General features: G+C 43.4%; 2 protein-coding genes across 4 annotated transcripts in view; one reads left to right on the top strand and one right to left on the bottom strand.

Annotated features, from left to right (window-relative positions):
* LOC137631246 (Golgi to ER traffic protein 4 homolog) overlaps positions 1 to 24,831 on the top strand; it is a 445,029-nt gene that overhangs the window by 57,307 nt on the left and 362,891 nt on the right. The gene's annotated exons all lie outside the window — the stretch shown is intronic.
* LOC137631245 (uncharacterized) overlaps positions 17,517 to 24,831 on the bottom strand; it is a 98,736-nt gene continuing 91,421 nt past the window's right edge. For both annotated transcript variants that reach the window (XM_068363029.1, XM_068363030.1), the window contains 2 exons: positions 22,275 to 22,448; positions 17,517 to 18,607 (listed from right to left, as the gene is read on the bottom strand). In XM_068363029.1, coding sequence (XP_068219130.1) covers positions 18,395 to 18,607; positions 22,275 to 22,448 — 387 coding nt within the window. In that variant the 3' untranslated portion in view covers positions 17,517 to 18,394. The remainder of the gene's footprint in view (positions 18,608 to 22,274; positions 22,449 to 24,831) is intronic.

The following is a 24,831-nucleotide window of genomic DNA, read 5'->3' as shown; positions in this document are numbered from 1 at the left end:
CCACAGAGGCTTGGATCTTTCCACCAACAAAGATCTACAGGACCTCCTTAGGTCTTTTGAGACCTCAAAGGAACGTCGGTTGTCCACTCCAGGCTGGAATCTAGACGTAGTCCTAAGGTTCCTTATGTCATCTAGATTTGAACCGCTCCAATCAGCCTCTTTTAAGGACCTCACATTAAAAACTCTTTTCCTCGTATGCCTAGCAACAGCTAAAAGAGTAAGTGAGATCCACGCCTTCAGCAGGAACATAGGTTTCACATCTGAAACGGCTACATGTTCCTTGCAGCTCGGTTTTTTGGCTAAAAACGAGCTTCCTTCACGTCCTTGGCCTAAATCGTTCGAGATCCCTAGCCTGTCCAACTTGGTGGGTAACGAACTGGAGAGAGTACTTTGCCCAGTCAGAGCTCTTAGGTACTATCTAAAAAGGTCTAAACCCTTACGAGGACAATCGGAAGCCTTATGGTGTGCTGTTAAGAAGCCTTCGCTACCAATGTCTAAGAACGCAGTTTCTTACTACATCAGGCTTCTGATTAGAGAAGCTCATTCTCATATGAAGGAAGAAGTCCTTGCTTTGCTGAAGGTAAGGACACATGAAGTGAGAGCTGTGGCTACTTCAGTGGCCTTCAAACAGAACCGTTCTCTGCAGAGTGTTATGGATGCAACCTATTGGAGAAGCAAGTCAGTGTTCGCATCATTCTATCTCAAAGATGTCCAGTCTCTTTACGAGAACTGCTACACCCTGGGACCATTCGTAGCAGCGAGTGCAGTAGTAGGTGAGGGCTCAGCCACTACATTCCCATAATCCCATAACCTTTTTTAACCTTTCTCTTGAATACTTTTTATTGTTGTTTTTGGGTTGTACGGTCAGCTAAGAAGCCTTCCGCATCCTGGTTGATTTGGCGGGTGGTCAATTCTTTCTTGAGAAGCGCCTAGGTTAGAGGTTGTGATGAGGTCCTTTAGTATGGGTTGCAGCCCTTTATACTTCAGCACCTAAGAGTTGTTCAGCATCCTAAGAGGACCGCTACGCTCAGTAAGGAAGACGTACTTAATAAAGGCAGAGTAATGGTTCAAGTCGACTTCCTTACCAGGTACTTATTTATTTTATATTGTTATTTTGAATAACTAATAAAATGTAATACGGGATACTTAGCTTCTTTGTTAACATGTATGCTGGTCTCCACCCACCACCCTGGGTGTGAATCAGCTACATGATCATCGGGTAAGATTAATATTGAAAAATGTTATTTTCATTAGTAAAATAAATTTTTGAATATACTTACCCGATGATCATGATTTAAAGGACCCGCCCTTCCTCCCCATAGAGAACCAGTGGACCGAGGAAAAAATTGAGGTCTTGTTGACAAGAAGTACTTGAGTACCTGACCACAGATGGCGCTGTTGTGTACACCCCCACCTGTATAGCGATCGCTGGCGTATCCCGACCGTAGATTTCTGTCGGGCAACGGAGTTGACAGCTACATGATCATCGGGTAAGTATATTCAAAAATTTATTTTACTAATGAAAATAACATTTTATTATGAAAATATCATTTTTAAATATAAAACTTACCCGCTGGTTATATAAAAGAGCTGATTGACACCCCTTGGTGGCGGGTCAGAGACAGCTACATATAGAAAATTCACTTAAGGGTTACATACAATAAACTTAAGCAGTTCTCACCTGATAAGGAAGCTGACAGCAATGATACTCTGCCTCATTTCGTCCGCTATCCTTAAGAGATCCAGTAATCCACTCGGGCTGAAAATCTCTAGGAGCTGTCAAACGGTACAACCACCTATAACATGACAGAACCTCAACCAATACCCTTGTTCCGGGTGCACTCAAGGAACAAATTGACCACCTAGCCAAATCAAAGATTGCGGAAGACTGACGCCCAATCTCCACAAACAACCATAACAAACGAGTTCCAAGAGATAGAAAAGGGGTATTAGGAAAAAAGGGAACGTAGTGGTAGATCATTCACCTACTATCGCATTAGCCGCTATAAAAGGACCCAACGTAAAAAAGTCCTCATAGCGAGTCTGAACATTCTTCAAATAATGGGATGCAAAAACAGACTTACTTCTCCAAAATGTTGTATCCATCAGACTTTGCAGAGAACGGTTCTGTTTAAAGGCCACTGAAGTCGCTACCGCTCTGACTTCATGTGTCTTGACTTTGAGGAGCCTCTGATCCGACTCATCACACTGAGCATGAGCTTCTCGAATCAACAATCTAACGAAAAAAGACAAGGCATTCTTAGACATGGGCATCGAGGGTTTCCGGACTGCACACCACAGAGCGTCTGAGTTACCTCTCAGATTCTTAGTCCTGTCCACATAAAGCCGTAGCGCTCTAACTGGACAGAGAACCCTTTCCAATTCACCGCCAGCCAAATCAGAAAGGTTAGAAATCTCGAAGGATTTGGGCCATGGTCGAGAAGGGTTTTCGTTCTTGGCCAGGAACCCCAGTTGCAAAGAACAAATGGCTTTCCCATTCCGAAAACCAATGTTCTTGCTTAAAGCGTGTACTTCACTAACTCTTCGCAGTGGCGAGGGTAACTAGAAAAAGGGTTTTCAAGGTTAAGTCCTTAAATGAAGCCGAGTGTAAAGGCTCAAATCTGTCACTTATGAGAAATTTAAGGACAACATCCAAATTCCAGGCGATGGGAGCTGTTTGAATCTTCTTGGTCGTATCAAAAGACCTAAGTAAATCTCGTAGATCTTTATTATTAGAAAGGTCTAGGTTCCTGTGTCGAAAAACCGTCGCCAACATACTCCTGTAACCTTTAATAGTCGATGACGAGAAGTTATGCTTAACTTTAAGGTCCAAGAAAAAATCTGCAATTTGGGAAAGCGAGGTACTGGAAGAGGAAATCGCGTTAGTTCTACACCATTCCCTGAACAACTCCCACTTGGACTGATACACCTTGATGGTTGAAGACCTTCTTGCCCTTGCAATTGCCTTGGCTGCCTTCTTCGAAAATCCTCTAGCTCTAGCGAGTTTTTCGATAGTCTGAAGGCAGTCAGACGTAGAGCTCGGAGGTTTTGATGATTTCGGGCCAAGTGAGGTTGTCTGAGAAGATCGGGTCTCATGGGAAGGCTTCTCGGAACATCCACCATCCATTCCAGTACCTCTGGAAACCAGCTCCTTGACGGCCAGAACGGAGCTATCAGTGTCATTCTGGTCTCCTCGTGTGAAATGAACTTCTGAATCACTTTGTAAAGGATCTTGAACGGAGGGAAAGCATAAACCTCCATGTGTGACCAGTTCATCAGAAGAGCGTCTATGTGTAAAGCTTCGGGGTCTGGAACCGGAGAGCAGTAACACTCTAGCCGTTTGGTCTTCGCGGTGGCAAAGAGATCCACGAGAGGTCGACCCCATAACCGCCACAGACTCTTGCAGATGTCCGGGTGCAGAATCCATTCTGTGGAGAGAACCTGACCTTTCCTGCTGAGTCTGTCTGCGCTCACATTGTTGACCCCCTGGATGAACCGCGTCAAAAGAGTCACCTTCCTTTCCTCCGCCCAGATGAGGAGCAGTCTTGCAATCTCGAACAGAGGCCAAGAGTGGGTCCCGCCTTGTTTCACAATATAGGCCAGAGCTGTCGTGCTGTCCGCATTGACTTGGACCACCTTGCCCCTGATCTGCTTTTCGAAGCCGATGAGAGCTAGATGAATAGCTAAAAGCTCTTTTCTGGGCTTGAACCTGTGCCGGCCAGTGAATAAGCTCCTATTAGCACTTATTCTTAGGTAATTTACTGCTAAATATACCAGAGAAAAAATGTAAAGGAGTGCTAGGTTGACTAGCTCGCTCACCTATTGGTGTCGGTATGGAATTGGGCGTATAATCCAGAGGTCCCGCACCATTTAGATTCATCCACGACAAAGACCCCCAATAGAGGAGAGCCGTTCAACCTCACTCGGCACCACCAACTCTGCATCCGCTCAGAACCCAACTCCTTAGCACTCCTTTTTAGCACGCCTGTGTGGTAACCCGCTAGTTTGTGCTCTCGTGTTTTTGCCTTATTTTCCTTGTGATTATGGCTTCTACATCGGTTTCCCAGGAGACACCGTCTAAGTTAAGTACCAAGCTATGTTTTGCTGTGTTTTGAGCAATCTAGATCGTTTAATATTTAAGTTATAAGAGTTTATTCTCTTCGATCATCTCGGTCTTGCTCGATTCCGCTTACGGTTGGTACTCCTGTTTCGAGAGCTTTTAGTTTCACTCGCGGTGTTACTAAGTGTATTATTTTTATTATTAGTTTAATTTTTATATGTTTTATAGTGGATATTCATTATTTAGCGTTTAGAGCCCTTGTGGCTCATATTTAGGGCCGATATCAGATTACGTATCGTAGGTGGCTTGCCGGCCTTCGGCCATCAGGTTGTTGTCCTTCGGGATTTATTCATTATTTCGCATGCCTTGCCCTAATTTTTTATGTGTATATTTATATATTTTTCAACGCTATTACTTTTATAATGAATATTTGTGCTTATTACTCCGTATGATCTGTTTTGGTAGTGTTTGGGGATCGTCAGTTGGTAGCCCTGCTGCTCCGTGTCACGTGTTCCTCCCCCAAGCTCCCCCTCTCGCTAGGTTGGTGGCTAGGCTTCTCTCCCCCCTCCCCTAGGGGACCGTTGCCTTCCCTTCCTACAGAGGGGGTAGTTCAGTGTTTATGGACTATGTCCTCTCTCCGGGTGTCCCGGTGGTTTTGTCTCTGTCTAGACTGGTTGGCCACCGGTCAACAGAGTAGGAATCCCGGTGCACCCTATTTTATAAATGTTCACCTATCACACTTTTATTTATGTTATACGAAAACCTCCGGGTTCTGTTGGTGGTTCTTATCTACGGTTCCGCCCCCCTTATTTTATAACATTTACTATGATTATATATGACAGATCACTACCCCGGAGTTCCTATATGTATTAGTTTATGGATGTAATTTTATATATCCCGGTCCGGGGCTTAACCTCGCTCCGGGAAGTCAGACACCATGTGTGTTAATTCTTTGTTGCATCCTTCTTTATGATCCCGGCTCGTCCGGAATGAATAGTTATACTCTAGTCTTAAGTTAGACTTATGTTTAGGCCCGGGTCCTCCGGACCCGCCCCTACTTAAGAGTATTATAGTTAAGCTCTAGTCTTAAGTTAGACTTATGTTTAGGCCCGGGTCCTCCGGACCCGCCCCTACTTAAGAGAATTACAGTTTCTCATATACAGACAGTCCCCAACTTACGAACACAATAGGGACCGAGAGTCTGTTCGTAAGTCGTTAGTGTTAAATTTTGGTCTGGAGTAAGCGTAACCTAACTCAGATGTCTACGATTTTCAGCAGTAGAAGTCAACAAATAGCCCCATTTCATATAAAATAGGTTATTACAAATATTTTACTTTATCATATTACAGTAGTCTGTATAATACTGTAAAGTTCAGTACAGTATGTTGTTTTATTATCCTCTACTGCACACTACATAATAGAAACTTGCACAAACAATCGGCCATCCATATGCACTGCATTTCTGAATCAGCTGATTTTAAGTAAAATCGTAGTAAATATAGTGTACTGTACATTTAGTACAGTACTGTACATTAATTCCTTTTTAAATAAATGTACTGAAAGATATTTTATTGTTCCATTACCCAATTTTTTTGCTAGAAACTTACGTAAACAAGCGGCCATTTGCATTATGTACTGTACTGTAACGTTTACCTTTTCACGCTTATCAAATCAGCTGACTTGTACCGTACTGTATTTACTGTATGTAACAGTACTGTGCATTTAACTGCTTCATGGTTGTTTTGGTATTGTTAAATAAAATGCAGAAGGTTAGTTTACTGAATTGTTTTATTTTAATTTTGACCGACTGAATCATTCTTTGTAGAGTATACGTCACGTATCTTGTGACGTCATGTATTTGGCGGAAGCGCGCTGACAAACCGAATGATTTCCTTTCATTATGTTGCCGAGTAATCTTATTACAGCATTCCTATAATCGAAACACCGAGTAACGATATCAAGTGTTTTAGTGGTCTGTATCATTAGTTATGAGATTAGTACAACTTACCGTAAAGTTAAGAAAAAAAAAGTCTGATGAAGTTATATTTCTTCTGGCGGAAGGTGAGAGGCAAATCAAGTGATTTTCTTCCGATCCGTTACTATTCCCATAATCGAAACATCGAATAAGGATATAAAGAATTTTTTAATAATTTTCAAAGAAATATGAAGATTTAACTGCATTTAAAATCAAAATACGAGAGAGAGAGAGAGAGAGAGAGAGAGAGAGAGAGAGAGAGAGAGAGAGAGAGAGAGAGAGAGAGAGAGAGAGAGAGAGAGAGAGAGAAAGGGGGTGGTGCGTATTCCGTGTATAACTAATAATAAGGTCTATCAACGAACTGTATGGAAAATGTGATACCCTATAATATATTGGCGCTGTTGTAATATTCACTATGAAGAGATTTCGAACTATATGTGCGCATAATCGTAATACTGCAGCGTGACCTTGAGATCAGCTGATCTCCCAACCAAAAGTAAATCAAAAGTAATTGTTGATTATTGAAATGCTCAAGAAATAAAAAAAAAGAAAATATGAACGTGCTTTAATAAACCACAATTAAACACAATAATGTCTAATGAAATATGAAGGCTTAATATTGAACGAAAAATTGAATACTGTATGAAGCTTTAGAATTAACTACCCATATGCGATTGACAGAGCGAGAACACACACACACACACACAGAAAGAGCTACAACGATTTCGCATGATACCTAATAATAAGAACTGTAGGGAAACTGATTTTCTGTAACATATTGGCGCTGATGTAATATTCATCTTGAAGATATTTCTAATATGTTAAGAAATAAAAAAAAATGCCAAAAGTCTGATGACGTTATATTTCTTCTGGCGGAAGGCGAGAGGCAAATCAAGTGGTTTTCTTCCGATCCGTTACTATTCCCATAATTGAAACCTCGAATAAGGATATAAAGAATTTTTTAATAATTTTCAAAGAAATGTGAAGATTTAACTGCATTAAAAATCAAAATACGAGAGAGAGAGAGAGAGAGAGAGAGAGAGAGAGAGAGAGAGAGAGAGAGAGAGAGAGAGAGAGAGAATTTAACTTGAGATGAAATCTACGGATGTTTACGAACATGTTTGGACTTCCTTCAATTTGTGTTCGTATGTACCGTTGTTCGTAACTCGAATGTTCGTAAGTAGGGGAGCGTCTGTACAATTCTTATTACAGATGGTTCATTGCCAGACGACGGCCTGTGCGGCAGTTCTTCACCAGCCTTGTGGCCATACGGTGTGTAGGTCTCACGCCCTCTGCGGAGTACAACTGGAAGATATCGTAGTCTGGCATCCTGATAATTGTATGGTCTGTTTTGACCTCATTACCACCCTTGGATCTGATTCGGTGAGTCCCGTTGGCTATGTTGACTTTTCTAATTATTCTTACTTTTATTTGGTATACATACATTATTTAGTAAGATTTCTATGGTCTTTAAAGGACCTCCTGGACTCTTCCTTTCTTTAATTCCCACTATTATTTCAGGCATCCCCGGAGCAGAAGACTGCGGCTCGGGCCACCCTGAAAGTGTGGGTTGGGGGATTTGCCCGAAATGTGAAATCAAAGCAGCCTTACGTCCTCTCTGAAGACTACTGTGCAATGATTTATCCTAATGCTAAGTCTTCAGCCGCTGTGGCTAGAGCTGTTGCGGCACCCATCATTGCCGACATTGATGCCACTATTTCTGGATTCATCGATCAGGATCAAGATCAAGATACGTCTGATGCCCCCGGAGATCTGGAAGACAATGTTGCCTCCTTGAACTCGGATGTGGAACCCATGTTGTTAGATGATCCGGATGCAGGTAGGGTGGTAAGTGAGGCAGGTGTTACCGGCGCTGAGATTCCTATCCCCAGCCCCGCTCTTTCTTCTTCATCTGATCTCTCTTCTTTTCATGGTTTTTCTGGGGACCGCGATTCGTCTCACCGATCACACCCGGTTCCCCCCAAAGATAAATCTAAATCTAGAACTTTGCCAAAAGCTCGTAAGCCCCACAAGGCTTCCCATGGTTCTAAAACGAAAGCAAACCCATCATCTAAGGCTTCCGGCTCCTCCTCTAAGTCTCACGACCCGGGAGTACAATCCGCCACTTCTGCTCCTAACCCGGGCCTTTCCGAATCAGCCATGCTTCGCATTGTGTCAGAGATGCAATCCAAGATTGTGTCAGAAATGCAGGCCAAGATGGACACGATGTTTTCTAACATTGGTCAGAGACTTGGGGCATTAGAGCAAGGTGCTCCGGAGCAAGTTCAAAGCTCTCTCATCCCGGATGCCTCTAAGCTTCCTCCGTTTACCAAGAATAACCCTTGGCGCATGGCTCTTCATTCCCCGTTCTCAGACGGGATGTTAACGTTGGAAGGTCTTGGTACTCGTCCACTAGAGGACTTTGAATTCTTTCCTCCTGGTCTCGCATTTCCGTTTCATGGTTATGCCAGGCTTACCGAGGAAGCTCTGGTTCGGCTGGATAAGGTCCCTAAAGAGACCGTCATTTTCCCAAAGGAACAAGCCCAATCTGTTTGGGCTAGGTTTCTAAATGACATAGGTTGCACCAATACCATGTTGACGCCTCATAAGAGTTCATTTACAATGTTCCTAATGGACAAGAATACCGTGACTCCATGCGTCACTAAGATTGCAGAGCTTGCCTTTCAATACGCTCTGGAGGAGAAGCCCTTGCCTCCCATCCGAGAGGTAGATCCGATCTCCCTCCTTCTTCCTTCAGATAATGAGTGTTGGGACAATGTCCATACCACCTTTACTTCCGGCAAGCTGACAGCGGACTGTGCGTCAGTAATTTTTAGTGAACGGCTTCCCCGTCTCCCGGAATCCCTTATTAAACAGGAGTATGATTCCCGCCTACGTGTTGGTCGAACCTTGAACTTGGCCACTTCTACGGAGTCGATAGCCTTAACTTATGATACTGAGAGTATCTTTAAGTCTCTCAATAAGGCTACTTTGCAGTCTTTGTACTTTGACCTATATGACTTTGCTCTTGCTAAACGTAGGTGCCGCAAACACGTCCTGGCTGAGGCGACTATTAGGCACGAACCGAATAAACTTATCCGGTCCTCTTGTTGGGGTCCAAATCTTTTCCCTGAGGATCTTGTGAAGGAAGTCTTGACAGAAGCTACAAGAGTTAATCAGAGCCTTAAAGCCCGTTGGGGTTTGACTCCTAAGCGGAAATATGATCCCGCAAGTTACCAAGCCCGTGGTAGGAAGAAGCTCCGCCCGTATACCTCCACTCAGTTCCGGCAACAGCAAAGTAGCTCGTCCGTTTTCCGCAGCCTCTCCCACCATCTCCTGCTGTTCCTGCACAGCCTTCCACCTCTCAGGCTCCTTCCTCGGACGACTACGTCACCGTTCTGTTCCCTAAGAGCCAGCTTCCCGGTGCCTCCACCACCTCTCCAGCCTTTAACCAATCTTATGAAGCTCAAGGCTCTTCCCAGGGTTATAACAGAGGTAGAGGCTACCACCGTGGTTCATACCAGAACAGAGGTAGGGGTAGATTCTTTCGCAAAGGAAAGAACTTCCGAGGCGGACGTGGAGGCAACTCCTCAAGCCATACTGAGGTGCAGCGGGTAGGGGGGAGGCTTTATGCCTTCCGCAACAAATGGAGGTTCAGTCCCTGGGCTTTCAGTATCATCTCCAAGGGACTGGGGTGGAGTTGGATTCAAGGACCTCCCCCACCGAACAGATTTCATCAGCATTCCACTCCGGACCTAGTCGAGTTTGTCCAGGACCTGTTACAAAAGAACGCCATACAAGAAACGAAACACCTGAAGTTTCAGGGTCGGCTGTTCAGTGTCCCGAAGAAGGATTCGGACAAGAGAAGAGTGATTCTAGACCTATCCCTTCTCAACTTGTCCATTCAATGCGACAAGTTTCGAATGCTTACCGTCTCGCAGGTGCGGACCTTACTTCCCCGTGGGGCCGTCACCACCTCTATCGATCTTACAGACGCCTATTATCACGTTCCGATAGCGAGACACTTCCGTCCGTATCTAGGCTTCCGCCTAGGAAACAAAAATTACTCCTTCAAGGTGATGCCTTTCGGGCTCAACATCGCCCCAAGGATCTTCACAAAGTTAGCAGAAGTTGCTGTTCAGGAACTCAGAAATCAAGGGATTCAAGTAGTAGCCTATCTGGACGACTGGCTCATTTGGTCAGACACCTCCCAAAATTGCCTAAATGCCACTCACAAAGTCATCCAATACCTTCAATCTCTAGGCTTTCAGATCAACTTCAAGAAGTCCCGTCTTCTTCCGAAATTAAAGTTCCAATGGCTCGGCCTGCAATGGGATCTTATATCTCACACTCTGTGTCTTCCCAAACCCAAGAGGTTAGAGATTGCAATGAACACCAAACGCTTTCTCAAAGACAAAGTGAGTTCCAGACGGCTCCAAGAGAGGATCCTAGGGTCCCTTCAATTTGCTTCAGTGACAGATCTACTTCTGAAAGCGAAGTTGAAAGATATCAATCGTGTCTGGCGTTCGAGGGCGAATCGGAAGCTCCGGGACAGGAAAGTCCGCCTTCCTCCCATTCTCCGGGAAAGACTTCTACCTTGGACAAAGGCCAGCAATCTGTCAAAGTCAGTTCCCCTTCGATTTCCGCCTCCGAAGTTAATCATTCACACGGACGCATCCCTATCAGGTTGGGGAGGCTATTCTCAGCACAGGAAAGTTCAAGGTCTTTGGTCTCCCTTATTCCGCCAATTTCACATCAATGTGCTGGAGGCCATGGCAGTTCTACTAACCCTGAAACGTCTCTCTCCATCCAAGAGACAACACCTTCGTCTGGTTCTCGACAGCGAAGTGGTGGTCCGCTGCCTCAACAGAGGCGGATCAAAATCAGGGCCTCTGAACCATGTTCTAGTAGCCATATTCTCCCTAGCAGCCTCGAACCGTTGGCATCTTTCAGCTGTCCACCTGGCGGGAGTCCGGAACGTAGTTGCAGACGCCCTGTCCCGGACCTCCCCTCTAGAGTCGGAATGGTCACTCGATCAAAAGTCATTCCGGTGGATTCTCTCTCGGGTTCCGGGTCTCCAAGTAGACCTCTTCGCCACGCAGTCCAACCACAAATTGAGAGTATATGTGGCTCCCAATCTAGACCCTCAGGCCTACGCCACAGACGCCATGTCACAGAATTGGGACAACTGGGAAAGGATTTATCTCTTTCCCCCGGTGAATCTTTTACTGAAAGTCCTAGACAAACTGAGATCCTTCAAGGGACGAGTAGCCTTGGTCGCACCCAACTGGCCCAAGAGCAATTGGTATCCTCTCCTGCGAGAGTTGAGACTACATCCTCACCCGATACCCAATCCGGTTCTGTCTCAGATAGTACAAACACGCGTTGTGTACGCTTTCTCAAACATTCAGAGCGCCCTAACTTTATGGACTTCATGAAGTTTGCGGCCATGCATGGTGCCAATATCTATCCTCGAAACACCCTGTTCCTAGAATCAGATAAACGGGATTCCACCATCCGCCAATATGATTCTGCAGTTAAAAAGTTGGCTAAATTTCTGATAGACTCAGACGTACACTGTATGAACTTGAACCTTACAGTCACTTTCTTTAGAACTTTATTAGAATCAGGTCTGGCAGCCAATACTATCACCACTATTAAATCTGCTTTGAAAAAGATCTTCCTAGTGGGTTTTAACATAGACTTAACCGACTCTTTGTTAGCTTCAATTCCGAAAGCCTGTGCCAGACTGAAACCGGTTACTCGTCCTACCCCGGTTACCTGGTTCCTTAATGATGTGCTCAAATTGGCTTCTGATACCATTAACAGTTCTTGTGATTATATTCCCCTTCTCAGGAAAACACTTTTCCTTGTGAGTTTGGCTTCTGGGGCAAGAATTTCTGAACTGGCAGCTTTGTCAAGAGACTCGGGTCATATTGAGTTCCTTCCTTCGGGAGAGGTCCTTCTTTCACCTAACAAATTCTTTTTAGCTAAGAACGAAGACCCTCAGAACAGATGGTCCTCCTGGAAAATTGTTCCCCTCACGCAAGATCCGTCTCTGTGCCCTGTTACTGCTCTTAAGTCTTATTTATCCCGGACCTCCTCTAACTCCTCCGGGCCTCTATTCGTTAGAGAACAAGGCGGTACCATTACCATTAAAGGGATCAGGCAACAAATTTTGTATTTTATTAAACAAGCTAACCCTGACTCTTTTCCTCTTGCACATGATATTAGAGCAGTTGCTACTTCGGTGAACTTTTTTCACCACATGAATTTTACGGATCTTTCTAGGTAAACAGGGTGGAAGTCACCGTCAGTGTTCAAGAAACACTATCTTAAACATTTGGAAGCCCTTAAATTTCCTACGGTAGCTGCAGGGAGCGTAGTTACCCCCAGGTAACTCACATGTTAATTCCTTGTCATTTTATCTCTCCCCCTTACCTGCCTCATTTATACAGTACCCTATTTGTATTCGTTGGTTTTGCACCTGGTTACTATTCCTATATTTGTTAATTTTATGACTCCTGAGTATCTGTATATATCATCACTCACGGCATTATTATACCTTACCTTTTTTGTCAATTGTTCTACCAAGTGGATTTATGTTCTTTTTAAGGTACCTTTATAGTTTGTTTTTGGCACTCAACTCTGATTAAAGTAACTTGTGTTTCCCTTGTGTTTATGTTTTTTCTTTATTTTTCAAGTTTGGTGACATTTCTCTTGTATGTATTCACTGGCCGGCACAGGTTCAAGCCCAGAAAAGGGATTTTGACGTAGGAAAAATCTATTTCTGGGCGAGGGACCTGTGCCTCCCAGTGAACCCTCCCAGCTCCTCTCCCTTGGAGTCCCCAAACTTTGGGTGCTAAGGAGTTGGGTTCTGAGCGGATGCAGAGTTGGTGGTGCCGAGTGAGGTTGAACGGCTCTCCTCTATTGGGGGTCTTTGTCGTGGATGAATCTAAATGGTGCGGGACCTCTGGATTATACGCCCAATTCCATACCGACACCAATAGGTGAGCGAGCTAGTCAACCTAGCACTCCTTTACATTTTTTCTCTGGTATATTTAGCAGTAAATTACCTAAGAATAAGTGCTAATAGGAGCTTATTCACTGGGCGGCACAGGTCCCTCGCCCAGAAATAGATTTTTCCTACGTCAAAATCCCTTTTTGATTGATGTGGAGAGAGGTTTGCTCCACCGTCCAAGTCCCCGAAAGCTCCTGCTTCTCTAGAGTGGCTCCCCACCCCGAATTGGAGGCGTCGGAACACAACACGAGGTCTGGGTTCCTCTGAAGTAAAGACAAGCCTTCTTTCAGTCTGGGCTCGTTGTTCCACCATTGAAGATGAGACTTGATGGAAGCCGAGATGGGAATGCAATCCCTGTCGAGGCTGTCCCCTTTCTTCCAATGGCGGTTGAGATGAAACTGAAGAGGACGCAAGTACAACCTCCCCAGGGTCACGAACTTCTCTAACGACGAGAGAGTCCCCAGAAGACTCATCCAATCTCTGACGGAGCAAAGATCTCTCTTCAGGAACGTTTGGACTTTTAGGAGGGCTGCTTGGATTCTCACCGACGACGGAAAAGCCCGAAAACTCCGACTGTGAATCTCCATCCCCAAATAAAGAATCTCCTGGGATGGAATGAGTTGTGATTTTTCCGAGCTCACCAGGAGACCCAGTTCTCTGGAGAGATCCAAAGTCATCTTGAGGTCCTTCAAACAACAATCGGCTGAGGAGGCTCTTATCAGCCAATCGTCCAGATACAGAGAGGCCCTGATTCCCCTCAAATGCAGCATGCTTGCCACGTTCAGCATGATCTTGGTGAACAATAGAGGAGCCGTGCAGAGTCCGGAACAAAGAGCCCTGAACTGGAAGACCTTGTTTCCGTCCATGAACCTCAGATAACGTCTGCAGCTGGGATGAATCGGAAGGTGGAAATAGGCATCCTGAAGATCTAAAGAGACCATCCAATCGTCCTTCCTCAAAGCTGCCAGAACTGTTTTCTGAGTCTCCATAATGAACGTCGAGTTCTGGACGTAACCATTTAGCACACTTACGTCCAGAACCGGTCTCCACCCCCCGGAACTCTTGGGTACTAGAAAAAGGCGGTTGTAAAACCCCGGAGACGTAACATCCTGCACTTCCTCTATTGCTTGTTTCTCTAATAAAAGAGACGTCTGTAGAAGCATGGCTTGCTTCTTGGGATCCTCTCTGTATTTGGGCGAAAGATCCACTGGATCTGTGACTAAAGGAGGATTGGTCAGGAAGGGGATCTTGTAGCCTTCTTTTAACACCTGGACGGACCAGGGGTCCGCTCCATTCCTCTCCCAAGCCTCCCAAAAGTGAGTCAACCTGGCACCCACTGCTGTCTGAAGGAGAGGGCAGTCAGACTTTACCTCGGCCGGACTTGCCCCCTCTGCCTCTAGGCTTCCTTCCTTCTGGTTTAAAGGAGCCTCTTCCAGAGGACTTCCCACGAAAGGACTGAGGTCGAAACCCAGAAGAAGATTCCTTAGGTTTACGAGAGGAGAATGACGGAGGCAAAACTTTCCTAGACGAATGAGTAACTAAGTCATGTGTGGCCTTCTGCGTGAGAGCAGTAGCCACCTCGCCTACCAATTCCTGCGGAAATAAGGAATTAGACAAAGGTGCGAAAAGAAGGCCCGTTTTCTGGTAGGGAGACACTCCTGCGGAGAGAAAAGAGCACATCGTGGCCCTTTTCTTGAGAATTCCAGCTGTAAACAAGGCAGCAAGTTCGTTGGAGCCATCCCTCACACCTTTGTCCAAGCAGGACATCAAATGAACCAAACCACTAGTGTCCGTTTCCGTCATATCAGAGACCCTCTTACTCAAAGCCCCCAAAGCCCAGTCCAAAAAATTAAAAACTTCGAGGGCCCTGAAAAGACCTTTAAGCAAATGGTCGAACTCTGGAATGGACCACCAAATCTTCGTCTTCCTTAAGGCAAGACGACGAGAAGCATCTACCAAACTTGAAAAATCCCCTTGAGCAGAAGAAGGAAAACTCAAGCCCAACACTTCACCAGTCTCGTACCACACACTAGATTTAGAGGCTAACCTAGCGGGAGGAAAGGCAAAGGCCGTCTTGCCAAAAGATTTCTTGGAGTCCAACCAAGAACCCATTAACTTCAAGGCCCGCTTAGAGGATCGAGAAAGAACCATCTTGGTATAAACTGGAACCTTGGTAGCTTTACCCAAGATGAATTTAGAAGGCGGAGAACGAGGGGCCACAGGGGTAAAAGAATCCGGGAAAATTCCAGTCAGAATAAGCATAAACTTGCGAAGGTCCACAGCATGCTGATAATGCTTCTCCTCCTCATTCTCAGAGTCTTCCTCAATAGGATCATCCTCATCCGACTTTTCCTCTGGTTCGTCTTCTGGCAGTGCAGCAACAGCCGCAGCCTGAACCGAAGGAACAACGTCTGGATGGGACTGCCTGTCAAGGCCAACATCTGCGTCAATTTGATGGGGAGAAGTAGAAGTAGATTGATGCGAAACACGGACGTGTAGACGATCATCCTCAACCAACAACTGCCTAGATCGCTTAGAATCCGACTGCTGTTGAACAGAAGAACGCTTGAAATCAGAAGGTAACTGTTGAAGATCACCGCGAGGTCGCGTAACGTCCGAGGACTGTTGCCGCGAACGATCAAAGTAGTCAGGATGTCGACGCTGCAAATCAATGTTTTGACGCGACGCGTCCAAAAGTTGTTGACGCGGACGATCCACTACTTCAAATCGTTGACGCGTCTCGTCCACTTGTCGACGCCGATGTTCTTCCCCGCGACCAGAATACGAAAACTGGTCAACCAAAACTCTCTGACGCGACTCATCAAAATCAACCTGGCGTTGAACACTATGACTGGGAGACCGCCTAAGTGATAACTCGTCAAGACCAGATACCATCGAACGTTTGTGCGATAACTGGTCTGACATCGAACGCCCAGACATAACGCCAACACCTGGTTGATAAGAATCCATCAACGACGAGAGTTGTTCCTTCATAGACAAAAGCGCAGACCATTTCGGATCAACAGAACTCCTAGAAGGAAGATTCGCACCAACGTCACCACACATTTCGGGGGAAGAAAGCCAATCCGATGAAAGAGGGGGTGCATGAATAGTAACAAGGTCCGAATCGGAAGGAATCATATCCACACGAACACGGTGATCTGAACGTTTGGCCGGAGTGCAAGCGCTGGGAGAACGGAAACGTTCCGGTGAACCCCACGAACTACATCCTGGACGCACAGGCGATTCCCGACGCTGTGACTCATCATGAGTCCGTTTAAGCGGTCTAGACGCTCGACGCCAGATCTCACTCCCCGACCCTTCATCGGAAGACGGGGATAACGCATGAACCTCACCTTTCCTACGACGAGGGTGAACGACCTGAGCTACGGCAACAGGAACGTTCGAGGGGACGTCTGCACGATTGATGACGCTTCTCGTTCCCTTAAGCCGTTCGACATTACTTCTCCCATGGGTTCGAGAGCTCGAAAGAGGTCTTAGGCTAGGTGAACGACAAGATCGTGCCGACGCACCCTCCGCAACACTAAACACATTATCAACACTTGTCACAACACCGAGAGAGTCACGATTCTTCGGTACCACATCAGACACTGAAACACTTTCCACAGTTCCGATAGGCTCACGGTTTTTCAATACCTTTAACTCGGAAAAGATAGTATTTCTATCGGCTGCTAAGGACTCAACTTTCTCACCAAGAGACAAAATAGCAGTAAACATGTCCTTCATAGTAGGTTCCTGATCTACCACCACAGGGGAAGGAACAGGATTAGGAACAGGTAAATTAGGTAAGGCTCTATCCACAGATCGGGAAGAACTACGCCTAACTCTATCTCTCTCTAGTCTCCTAACATAACGATCGAAAGTAACAAAATCATCATTAGTTAAGGAAAGACACTCATTACACCTATCATCTAATGAACAAAATTTACCCCTACATTTTACACAAATAGAATGAGGATCAATAGATCCTTTAGGAAGTCGTGTACGACAACCCTCACTAACACACCTACGCTGAGCAGGGGAGGAGTCGGCCATTTTTAAAGCTAACGTGAGAGACCGACAAGCAAAAAGTAAGGGAAAAAGCAATAAAGAAAATCTCAAACAAAAAGATTTCAAGATAAGAACCAAGGGAAATTAATCAACGATAGCTTAAACTAAAAAAAGAATGTTGTACATCACCAAACAACTTCCCAAGAAAGTAAAACACGAGAGCGAACTTCTATATGTCAGTCAGCTATGACGGCAGAGAGAAGAACTGGAGTTGGTGTGTAGTTCCACCTGTTCTACCGCTAGGGTGCGGTTGGTACACCTGGCGTATCTTCGATAGCGCGAGATTTGAATTTCTGCCCTGGCGTCAGGGACTTCAGCTCTTTTATATAACCAGCGGGTAAGTTTTATATTTAAAAATTGGATGTAATGGCAGGTGTTATAATTGACGAGACCAGAACTGAACTTTATTTCAAATTGGTTTATTTTAGGTTTTGTGTTGCCATACAAATATTTAAATTTATCCTTACAATTTTTACAGGTTCGCAGAACCCAGAAAAGTAGTGAAACTGTCAAGTACGTAAATAAATTGAATCAACGGCAAATAAAGAAGGTCCGACCTGTTCACGGTCACATTGGTGACCCAACCAACGACATCTTCACAACTAAACCACCAGAAGAGGCAAAAGGAGAAGAAAAGAAAGTCTTTATACGGAAGAGAAAGTGAAATTCTTGCGTTTTACTTTTAAAATAGGTTTTTGTTGTATTTGAAATACAGAGTATAAAGAATTTCATTTTGTTTTTCCCTTGCTGTACTTTTATAAATTAGGATATTAATGGAAGTCAAACAAGTTATTAGAGATTGAATTTGTTCTTTTACATATTTGCCATTACAGAAACATTTTTCCCTTAAAACAATTGTTCATTGTGACTTCAGTTTATAAAAATTGAGATTTCCATTGTTGATCCTGCACTGTAAGATTATATTGAATCATAAATAGGTGGGTAATTATATCTTGACTATTGGTAATCTAATCGTCTTGTATAAGGAAGACACTGTTGATTATTGGAATAGTGAACAGTACCGTAAAATTTGGTTGATCATCGACTTATTTCCCCTCACGTACCTATCATTTTGCCTTCAGCGTGCCTATTGCTTTCTATTTAAATGTAAATTTACCCTTTCTATTATTTTGCTTATACTGTACAGTACTTCAGTTTTAAAAGGTTAAAATAAACAAATTTCTAAAATATAATTTATTTAAAACTTTAGAAAATCACAGAAATCGTACAAGAGATCAGAAATAACCTAAAATTTTAGCTAAGAAGGTTAATGTTCTGGTTCCCAGTGAGTAAAAACTTGATCTGTTGCACACTTATGTCGTATCTCGACATTACTGTTTTTGAAATATTTCAATGTAGGAGATAATAGAAATGAATCTAAAGCGGGTACTACTATGGTTTGTAAAGAGGGTAGTTTATCTGCTAAACAAACCAGGGACGCGCACATTTCACTGTCCGTTCCAGATGGTAGACAGCATAACTGAAATAAAATTGAAGTGAACACTGTAAATATGGAGTTGTACATTGTATTGATTTCTATGCACTAAGTGACACTAAAGTTGTACCTACTTGAATACAAATCAGTCTCTTAATGTAGCACAATTCCCTGGCACGAGCTAGAGACTTATTTGAGCTCTTGTAACAAAGTAAGTAGTTGAGTGATGGGAAGTAGGCGATTTGCAAGGAACCAGTCAGTAATTCATTGCTTTCTCTTCAGCTGTCATCAAGTTAACATTTCTTTTGTTTATTGTCACTTCTTGATTTGATGGTGAGGCTTATAGGTTGCATTTCCAATATGATGTGCAGACACTTAACGCTTATAGATCACTGAGATGTGTGCCCTACCCATATTCAACACATCTGAGAAAAGTAGCATGTCTGGAGGCAAGATCAGCCTATACCTCATGTCTAACTGGAACTGATAGCTTGGGAATCCCTGGAGGCCAACCATCAATCTTTTAAACACCACTGATAAGGGATCTCTGGTGGAGTTGCCTGTGCAGAACAAGCTTCTTCAAAAAGGAGAGATGGACTCGACCAGCATTGAACTTGAAGTAATCTACTACCTTGGACTGATGTGATTGGTAGAAAGACTCTGCTGCTGTATCTATCAGCATGCCCAGGTCATGACGAAATGAGAGCGCGCAATCTGAATCCAGTAGCATATACCTCTCGGACGAGGCCAGGATTAACCAACCGTCGGAATATTGTACTTCCAAATACGTATCCCATGCAAGTGGGCCTAGTCTTACACCAGTGTGAACACCTGGGAAGTTGTTCATAGTCCGAAACCAGGGTCTTGAACTGATAGACCACTGTTGAGGCGGTGGTACTAAGAGAAATGATGAATGGGTATTTGGGAGTACACATCCTTCAGATCCACTAAAAGCATTTAGTTTCCTCTGATGGAAGTCAGTGCAGCTCATAACTTTTCTATTTTGAACTGAGGCCAAAGTTTTAAGAAATATTTTGGAGGAACCTCTGGAATACCATTGTTGTGCATGTAAGGTATCCATTCTAAAGGCCTTCTATCTAACTGTTCTGCTCCATATCGGTGACACATTGCCCAATGGCAACATAGGCATCCCCAATTGCAGCAGCTGATGTAGAGGACTGCTGACTTCAGTGTCCCCTTCCTCTTCCCTCCATATCTCTATCATCCTTCCTGAACTAGCCAGGATTGGTGCGAGAAGGCAGAGCACAGCCTGAGCCTTTCCTACAGGAAGAAGCAACTGGAGGTCCTGATTGGGCTTAGGGAGTTGCCAGAACTTTTCAAAAATTTACCTGACGGTATGGTTTCACCACAACCGTCGCCAGAGGGCCTTGATCTCTGAAGTTAACTGTGCAGTGAATGAGGGAGTCATGGCTAGCCTTCCCTCACTTCTCCAGTGCTACCTCTACGTCTTTCTAAGGAGAGATGTAGCTTCCTATTCAACTTGCCAGGAGAATCAAGATACAAATGCATCGCTACTCTTCGTGCACACCTCAGTTGGCACATTGGTTGGCTGACTGGTGTGTCATGAAAGTTACCATCTTCCCAAGAGAGAGAAGCAACTTCCTGTACCTCACCAACGTCTCAGGATTTGACAAATTCTGAGTTATGATGAAATAGGTGATTGCACTGGAGCATTGATTGATCCAGTAAGCCACCTATAGACTGGCCACAGAATAGGCTACCTAAGATAGCAGACCCAAGAGCTGAAAAGACTTGAGTCTCTCCACAGGGTTTCCTGTTGTAAGCGTAGGATCAAGGAGAAGGGGTCACACCTTCAGCCAAGTAGAATCTTACTCGAATAGCTGGACCACAGCGAATTCTCAGGCCTAGAAATAGTTTACTCTGTCTAAAGCCACACGAGCAAGTTCTGACCACAGAAACTCCAGGGTTCCCCAAAGGACTGATGAATAACAAAGTCCCACTGACACAAAAGCCACAGCAGTTTCTCCCTGTTCTTTACACTCACAAATGAGTGCAAAAACATGGTCAAACAAACTCTCAATCTCAGGGTTTTCTGTTGGACCAAGGTCAACTGTCCTTGCAATAACAAAAACCTTAGTGTCATTCCTCTCAAAGGAGATATCTTGAAAATTGCCTTGGGAGCTTGGCGAATACTTACAATGCTAGAAAGAATATGGTTTCTCTTGACCTGGACCCATCTTTCTCATGAATAAGGGAGTACAGTATGAGGTATATGCTAGTTAACATTGTCATAATGAAGTGGGTCTTGTCAAGAAAAGTGTTCACTATTGGACAAATTCCTATTTTTGGGAGTATGGTTCAGGAGCTTCCAAAAAGCTGACCTATACAGTAACCGAACTGTGATTTTCAACATAAACAAAGTGTCAATCACACCCAGGCAGAATAGGATGCCCATTATGCCTCTAGGGTATTTCTATCTCCGTAATTCCCAAGTCTGGCTAGGCACAATTTGCTCTTTTGGCCTCGGAAAGGTTGACAACTTTGGGGAAAGTCTACTGATAAATGGGCTGGAGGAATTTATAAATTTGCTAGTGAGGGCTTGTTTCTTGAGACTGTGGTAGCACTTGAAAGAAAGAAGATTTTTTTTGGCTAAAATTCATAAAGAACAATTACTGACTAATCTTGTAGGCTTGAGGCTTGCCCCCGCCCCTCATCACAGCCATTGTGTACAAGATTATAAAGTTTGCTACTGAGGTGAGATAGAGGCCTCAATGCTGGTTCATTCACTTAAGACTATTTTTTTCTAGACTTTCGTACCTTTGATACAAGTCACCAAGATTCTTCTTCCTGGAAGTTGCCCACACTAGAGGTTAGGCCTCAGTGAGATTGTTGTGTCCAACTAAATTCATAGGGAAGACAAAAACACCCGGTAGCAAGGACTGAACTACAGTACCCTTCACAATACTTCCCTTTGATTCAATCACAACTAATGAAGAGACCCTCTCCTTTGTTCCGTGAGGGCCATTTTCCATTTAGCAAACAAGGTTTCAAAAGCAGCAATGTACCAGTATTAGACTATCCAATTCTTAGTTGGAGTTGGACTTTACACCATGATGTACAGTAGCTGGGGAGTGCTAGATGTACAACACAATAGCACATCAAAACCCTCTATGAAGGTAACTAATATCCAAATACAGTATCGCTGCCACATCTGCCATTAGAATAATTATAAAATTACTTGGGTGCCCATAACAAGCATCTCTGATCAATTCCCAAATGGTAGTGAAAAGTTAATCTTTGATAACCTCCAATGTCTAGAAATTTTCATTGATTCCTCAAAGTATGAATGGGATATTCTGACAGTTTGAAGGTTTATTAATCCCAAACTTTTAAGAATATATGTAATTCATCACATCCAATGGGAAAGTGGTTGGTGTAGTAAGTGATAGCGCCCGACATTTGTATAATTCCAGATGTAACATACCCAAAACCATTGGTAATAATCTTCAGCTAGATTGCTTACTCGGAAATCAATGGTACCTAATCTACTTTTTCAATTGTCCAGGTCTAAAGCCCATAGTGACATGTAAATATCAAGATTTGTAGTTGTATGGTCTGATTAAATTACAATAATTATCATTTCTGAAATAACTCAAGCATTCTGGATGACCTTTCAATTAAGTTTCATTACAGCAATCTATGAAAATAGTTAAAATATAATGATACTCACTTGCTCCAGTTCCGTTAGCAATGGTTTGTCAGCACTTCTAGCCATAATCACACTCACTAGAGCATTTCCCGTACACGTCAAGTGTTCCCGTCGCTGACAAAGAGCACCCATCCACAACCCAAGGCACAGATTATGAAGGTTTGGCAGTCTCTCCAGAAGACTCAGGAGAAATTCCTACAGATGGGTAAACTAGATTTAAGTGATTACAAAAGAATACGGTCTCCAAATACAGCAATGAGCATTACAACAATCATTAAAGTGATTAAAAAAAGGCTGAGTTTTTACTTTTTATGTACCTGTGTATACAATCTTTAAGTCAATGGATTTTGAAAAAAAGAATGTAATTGACTGATCAATGCTAGGTATTTTGACAAAACTAAAAGATTTTTAAAAAAAGTATTCTTCAGTCTATTGCATGAAATACAAAACCAATTTATTTTCCTTCATGGTAACAAATATTATCAAATGGCTACATAAATTTGTAAACATCAACCAGTGGGACTAAACAATTAAATACAAGTGACATTGCTTCTAAATACTAATTATAATACATTTATAAAATTGTAGGAATCTGCATTTTTTTTTAATTAAAAGGGATTCACAAACTTAAATGAATTTTACATGATTTATAATTTGAAATATGTATAGGTACAGTACTTGAAAGCATGTAGTGTACATACAGAAAGGCTAGAACTAGGAAAATATGTTTAAAATTACAATATATTCTAACAATAAAACAAATAAGTCCATAGCCTATGAGGTCACAAGAAAATCTTATTTTGATAAACAGCCCTGCAGTTGAAAGATTATTGAACAGGACCACTTAAACAAAAAGAAACCTACCAAAAAAATCAGTTGCTCTTGTTTTGTAGAATGATGTAATTTTGATGGGTAACTCTAGATGCATTATTTTCCAAGCAAACAACATAAAAAGCTTTAGGTGAAACAATAGTAACTATTAAAAGAATAACCATGGTGATGTCATACAATTCCATGACACTAAACTATTTCAAGAAGCAAGAAGCCTCGTGTTCCAAATTTGTTACTAACTTCAAGTGGGTTAAGGCCCAAGATTTTTTCCAAAAATGTTATTTTCATTAGTAAAATAAATTTTTGAATATACTTACCCGATAATCATGTAGCTGTCAACTCTGTTGCCGACAGAAATCTACGGTAGGGATACGCCAGCGATCGCTATACAGGTGGGGGTGAACACCACAGCGCCATCTGTGGTCAGGTACTCCAGTACTTCTTGTCAACACCACCTCAATTTTTTCCTCGGTCCACTGGTTCTCTATGGGGAGGAAGGGTGGGTCAATTAAATCATGATTATCGGGTAAGTATATTCAAAAATTTATTTTACTAATGAAAATAACATTTTTCAATATTAATCTTACCCGATAATCATGTAGCTGATTCACACCCAGGGTGGTGGGTGGAGACCAGCATACATGTTAACAAAGAAGCTAAGTATCCCGTATTTTATTTTATTAGTTATTCAAAAATAACATGAAATAAATAAGTACCTGGTAAGGAAGACGACTTGAACCATTACTCTGCCTTTATTAAGTACGCCTTCCTTACTGAGCGTAGCGGTCCTCTTAGGATGCTGAACGACTCTTAGGTGCTGAAGTATAAAGGGCTGCAACCCATACTAAAGGACCTCATCACAACCTTTAACCTCGGCGCTTCTCAAGAAAGAATTGACCACCCGCCAAATCAACAAGGATGTGGAAGGCTTCTTAGCCGACCGTACAACCCATAAAAAGTATTCAAGAGAAAGGTTAAAAAGGTTATGGGATTATGGGAATGTAGTGGCTGAGCCCCCGCCTACTACTGCATTCGTTGCTACGAATGGTCCCAGGGTGTAGCAGTTCTCGTAAAGAGACTGGACATCTTTGAGATAGAATGATGCGAACACTGACTTGCTTCTCCAATAGGTTGCATCCATAACACTCTGTAGAGAACGGTTCTGTTTGAGGGCCACTGAAGTAGCCACAGCTCTCACTTCATGTGTCCTTACCTTCAGCAAAGCAAGGTCTTCTTCCTTCAGATGAGAATGTGCTTCCCTAATCAGGAGCCTGAATAGGTAAGAAACTGAGTTCTTAGACCTTGGAAGAGAAGGCTTCTAGATAGCACACCATAAGGCTTCTGATTGTCCTCGTAAAGGTTATGACCTTTTTAGATAGTACCTAAGAGATCTAACTGGGCAAAGTACTCTCTCCAGTTCGTCCCCCACCAAGTTGGACAGGCTTGGGATCTGGAACGACTTAGGCCAAGGACGTGAAGGAAGCTCGTTTAGCAAAAAACCGAGCTGCAAGGAACATGTAGCCGTTTCAGATGTGAAAACTATGTTCCTGCTGAAGGCGTGGATCTCACTTACTCTTTTAGCTGTTGTCAAGCACACGAGGAAAAGAGTTTTTAATGTGAGGTCCTTAAAAGAGGCTGATTGGAGAGGTTCAAATCTTGATGACATAAGGAACCTTAGGACCACGTCTAGATTCCAGCCTGGAGTGGACAACCGACGTTCCTTTGAGGTCTCAAAAGACCTAAGAAG

The sequence above is a fragment of the Palaemon carinicauda genome, chromosome 39 (assembly GCF_036898095.1).
Source record: "Palaemon carinicauda isolate YSFRI2023 chromosome 39, ASM3689809v2, whole genome shotgun sequence".
NCBI lineage: Eukaryota > Metazoa > Arthropoda > Malacostraca > Decapoda > Palaemonidae > Palaemon > Palaemon carinicauda.
Note: the sequence above shows the minus strand (reverse complement) of the source record. Positions and strands in the feature narration are given on the sequence as shown.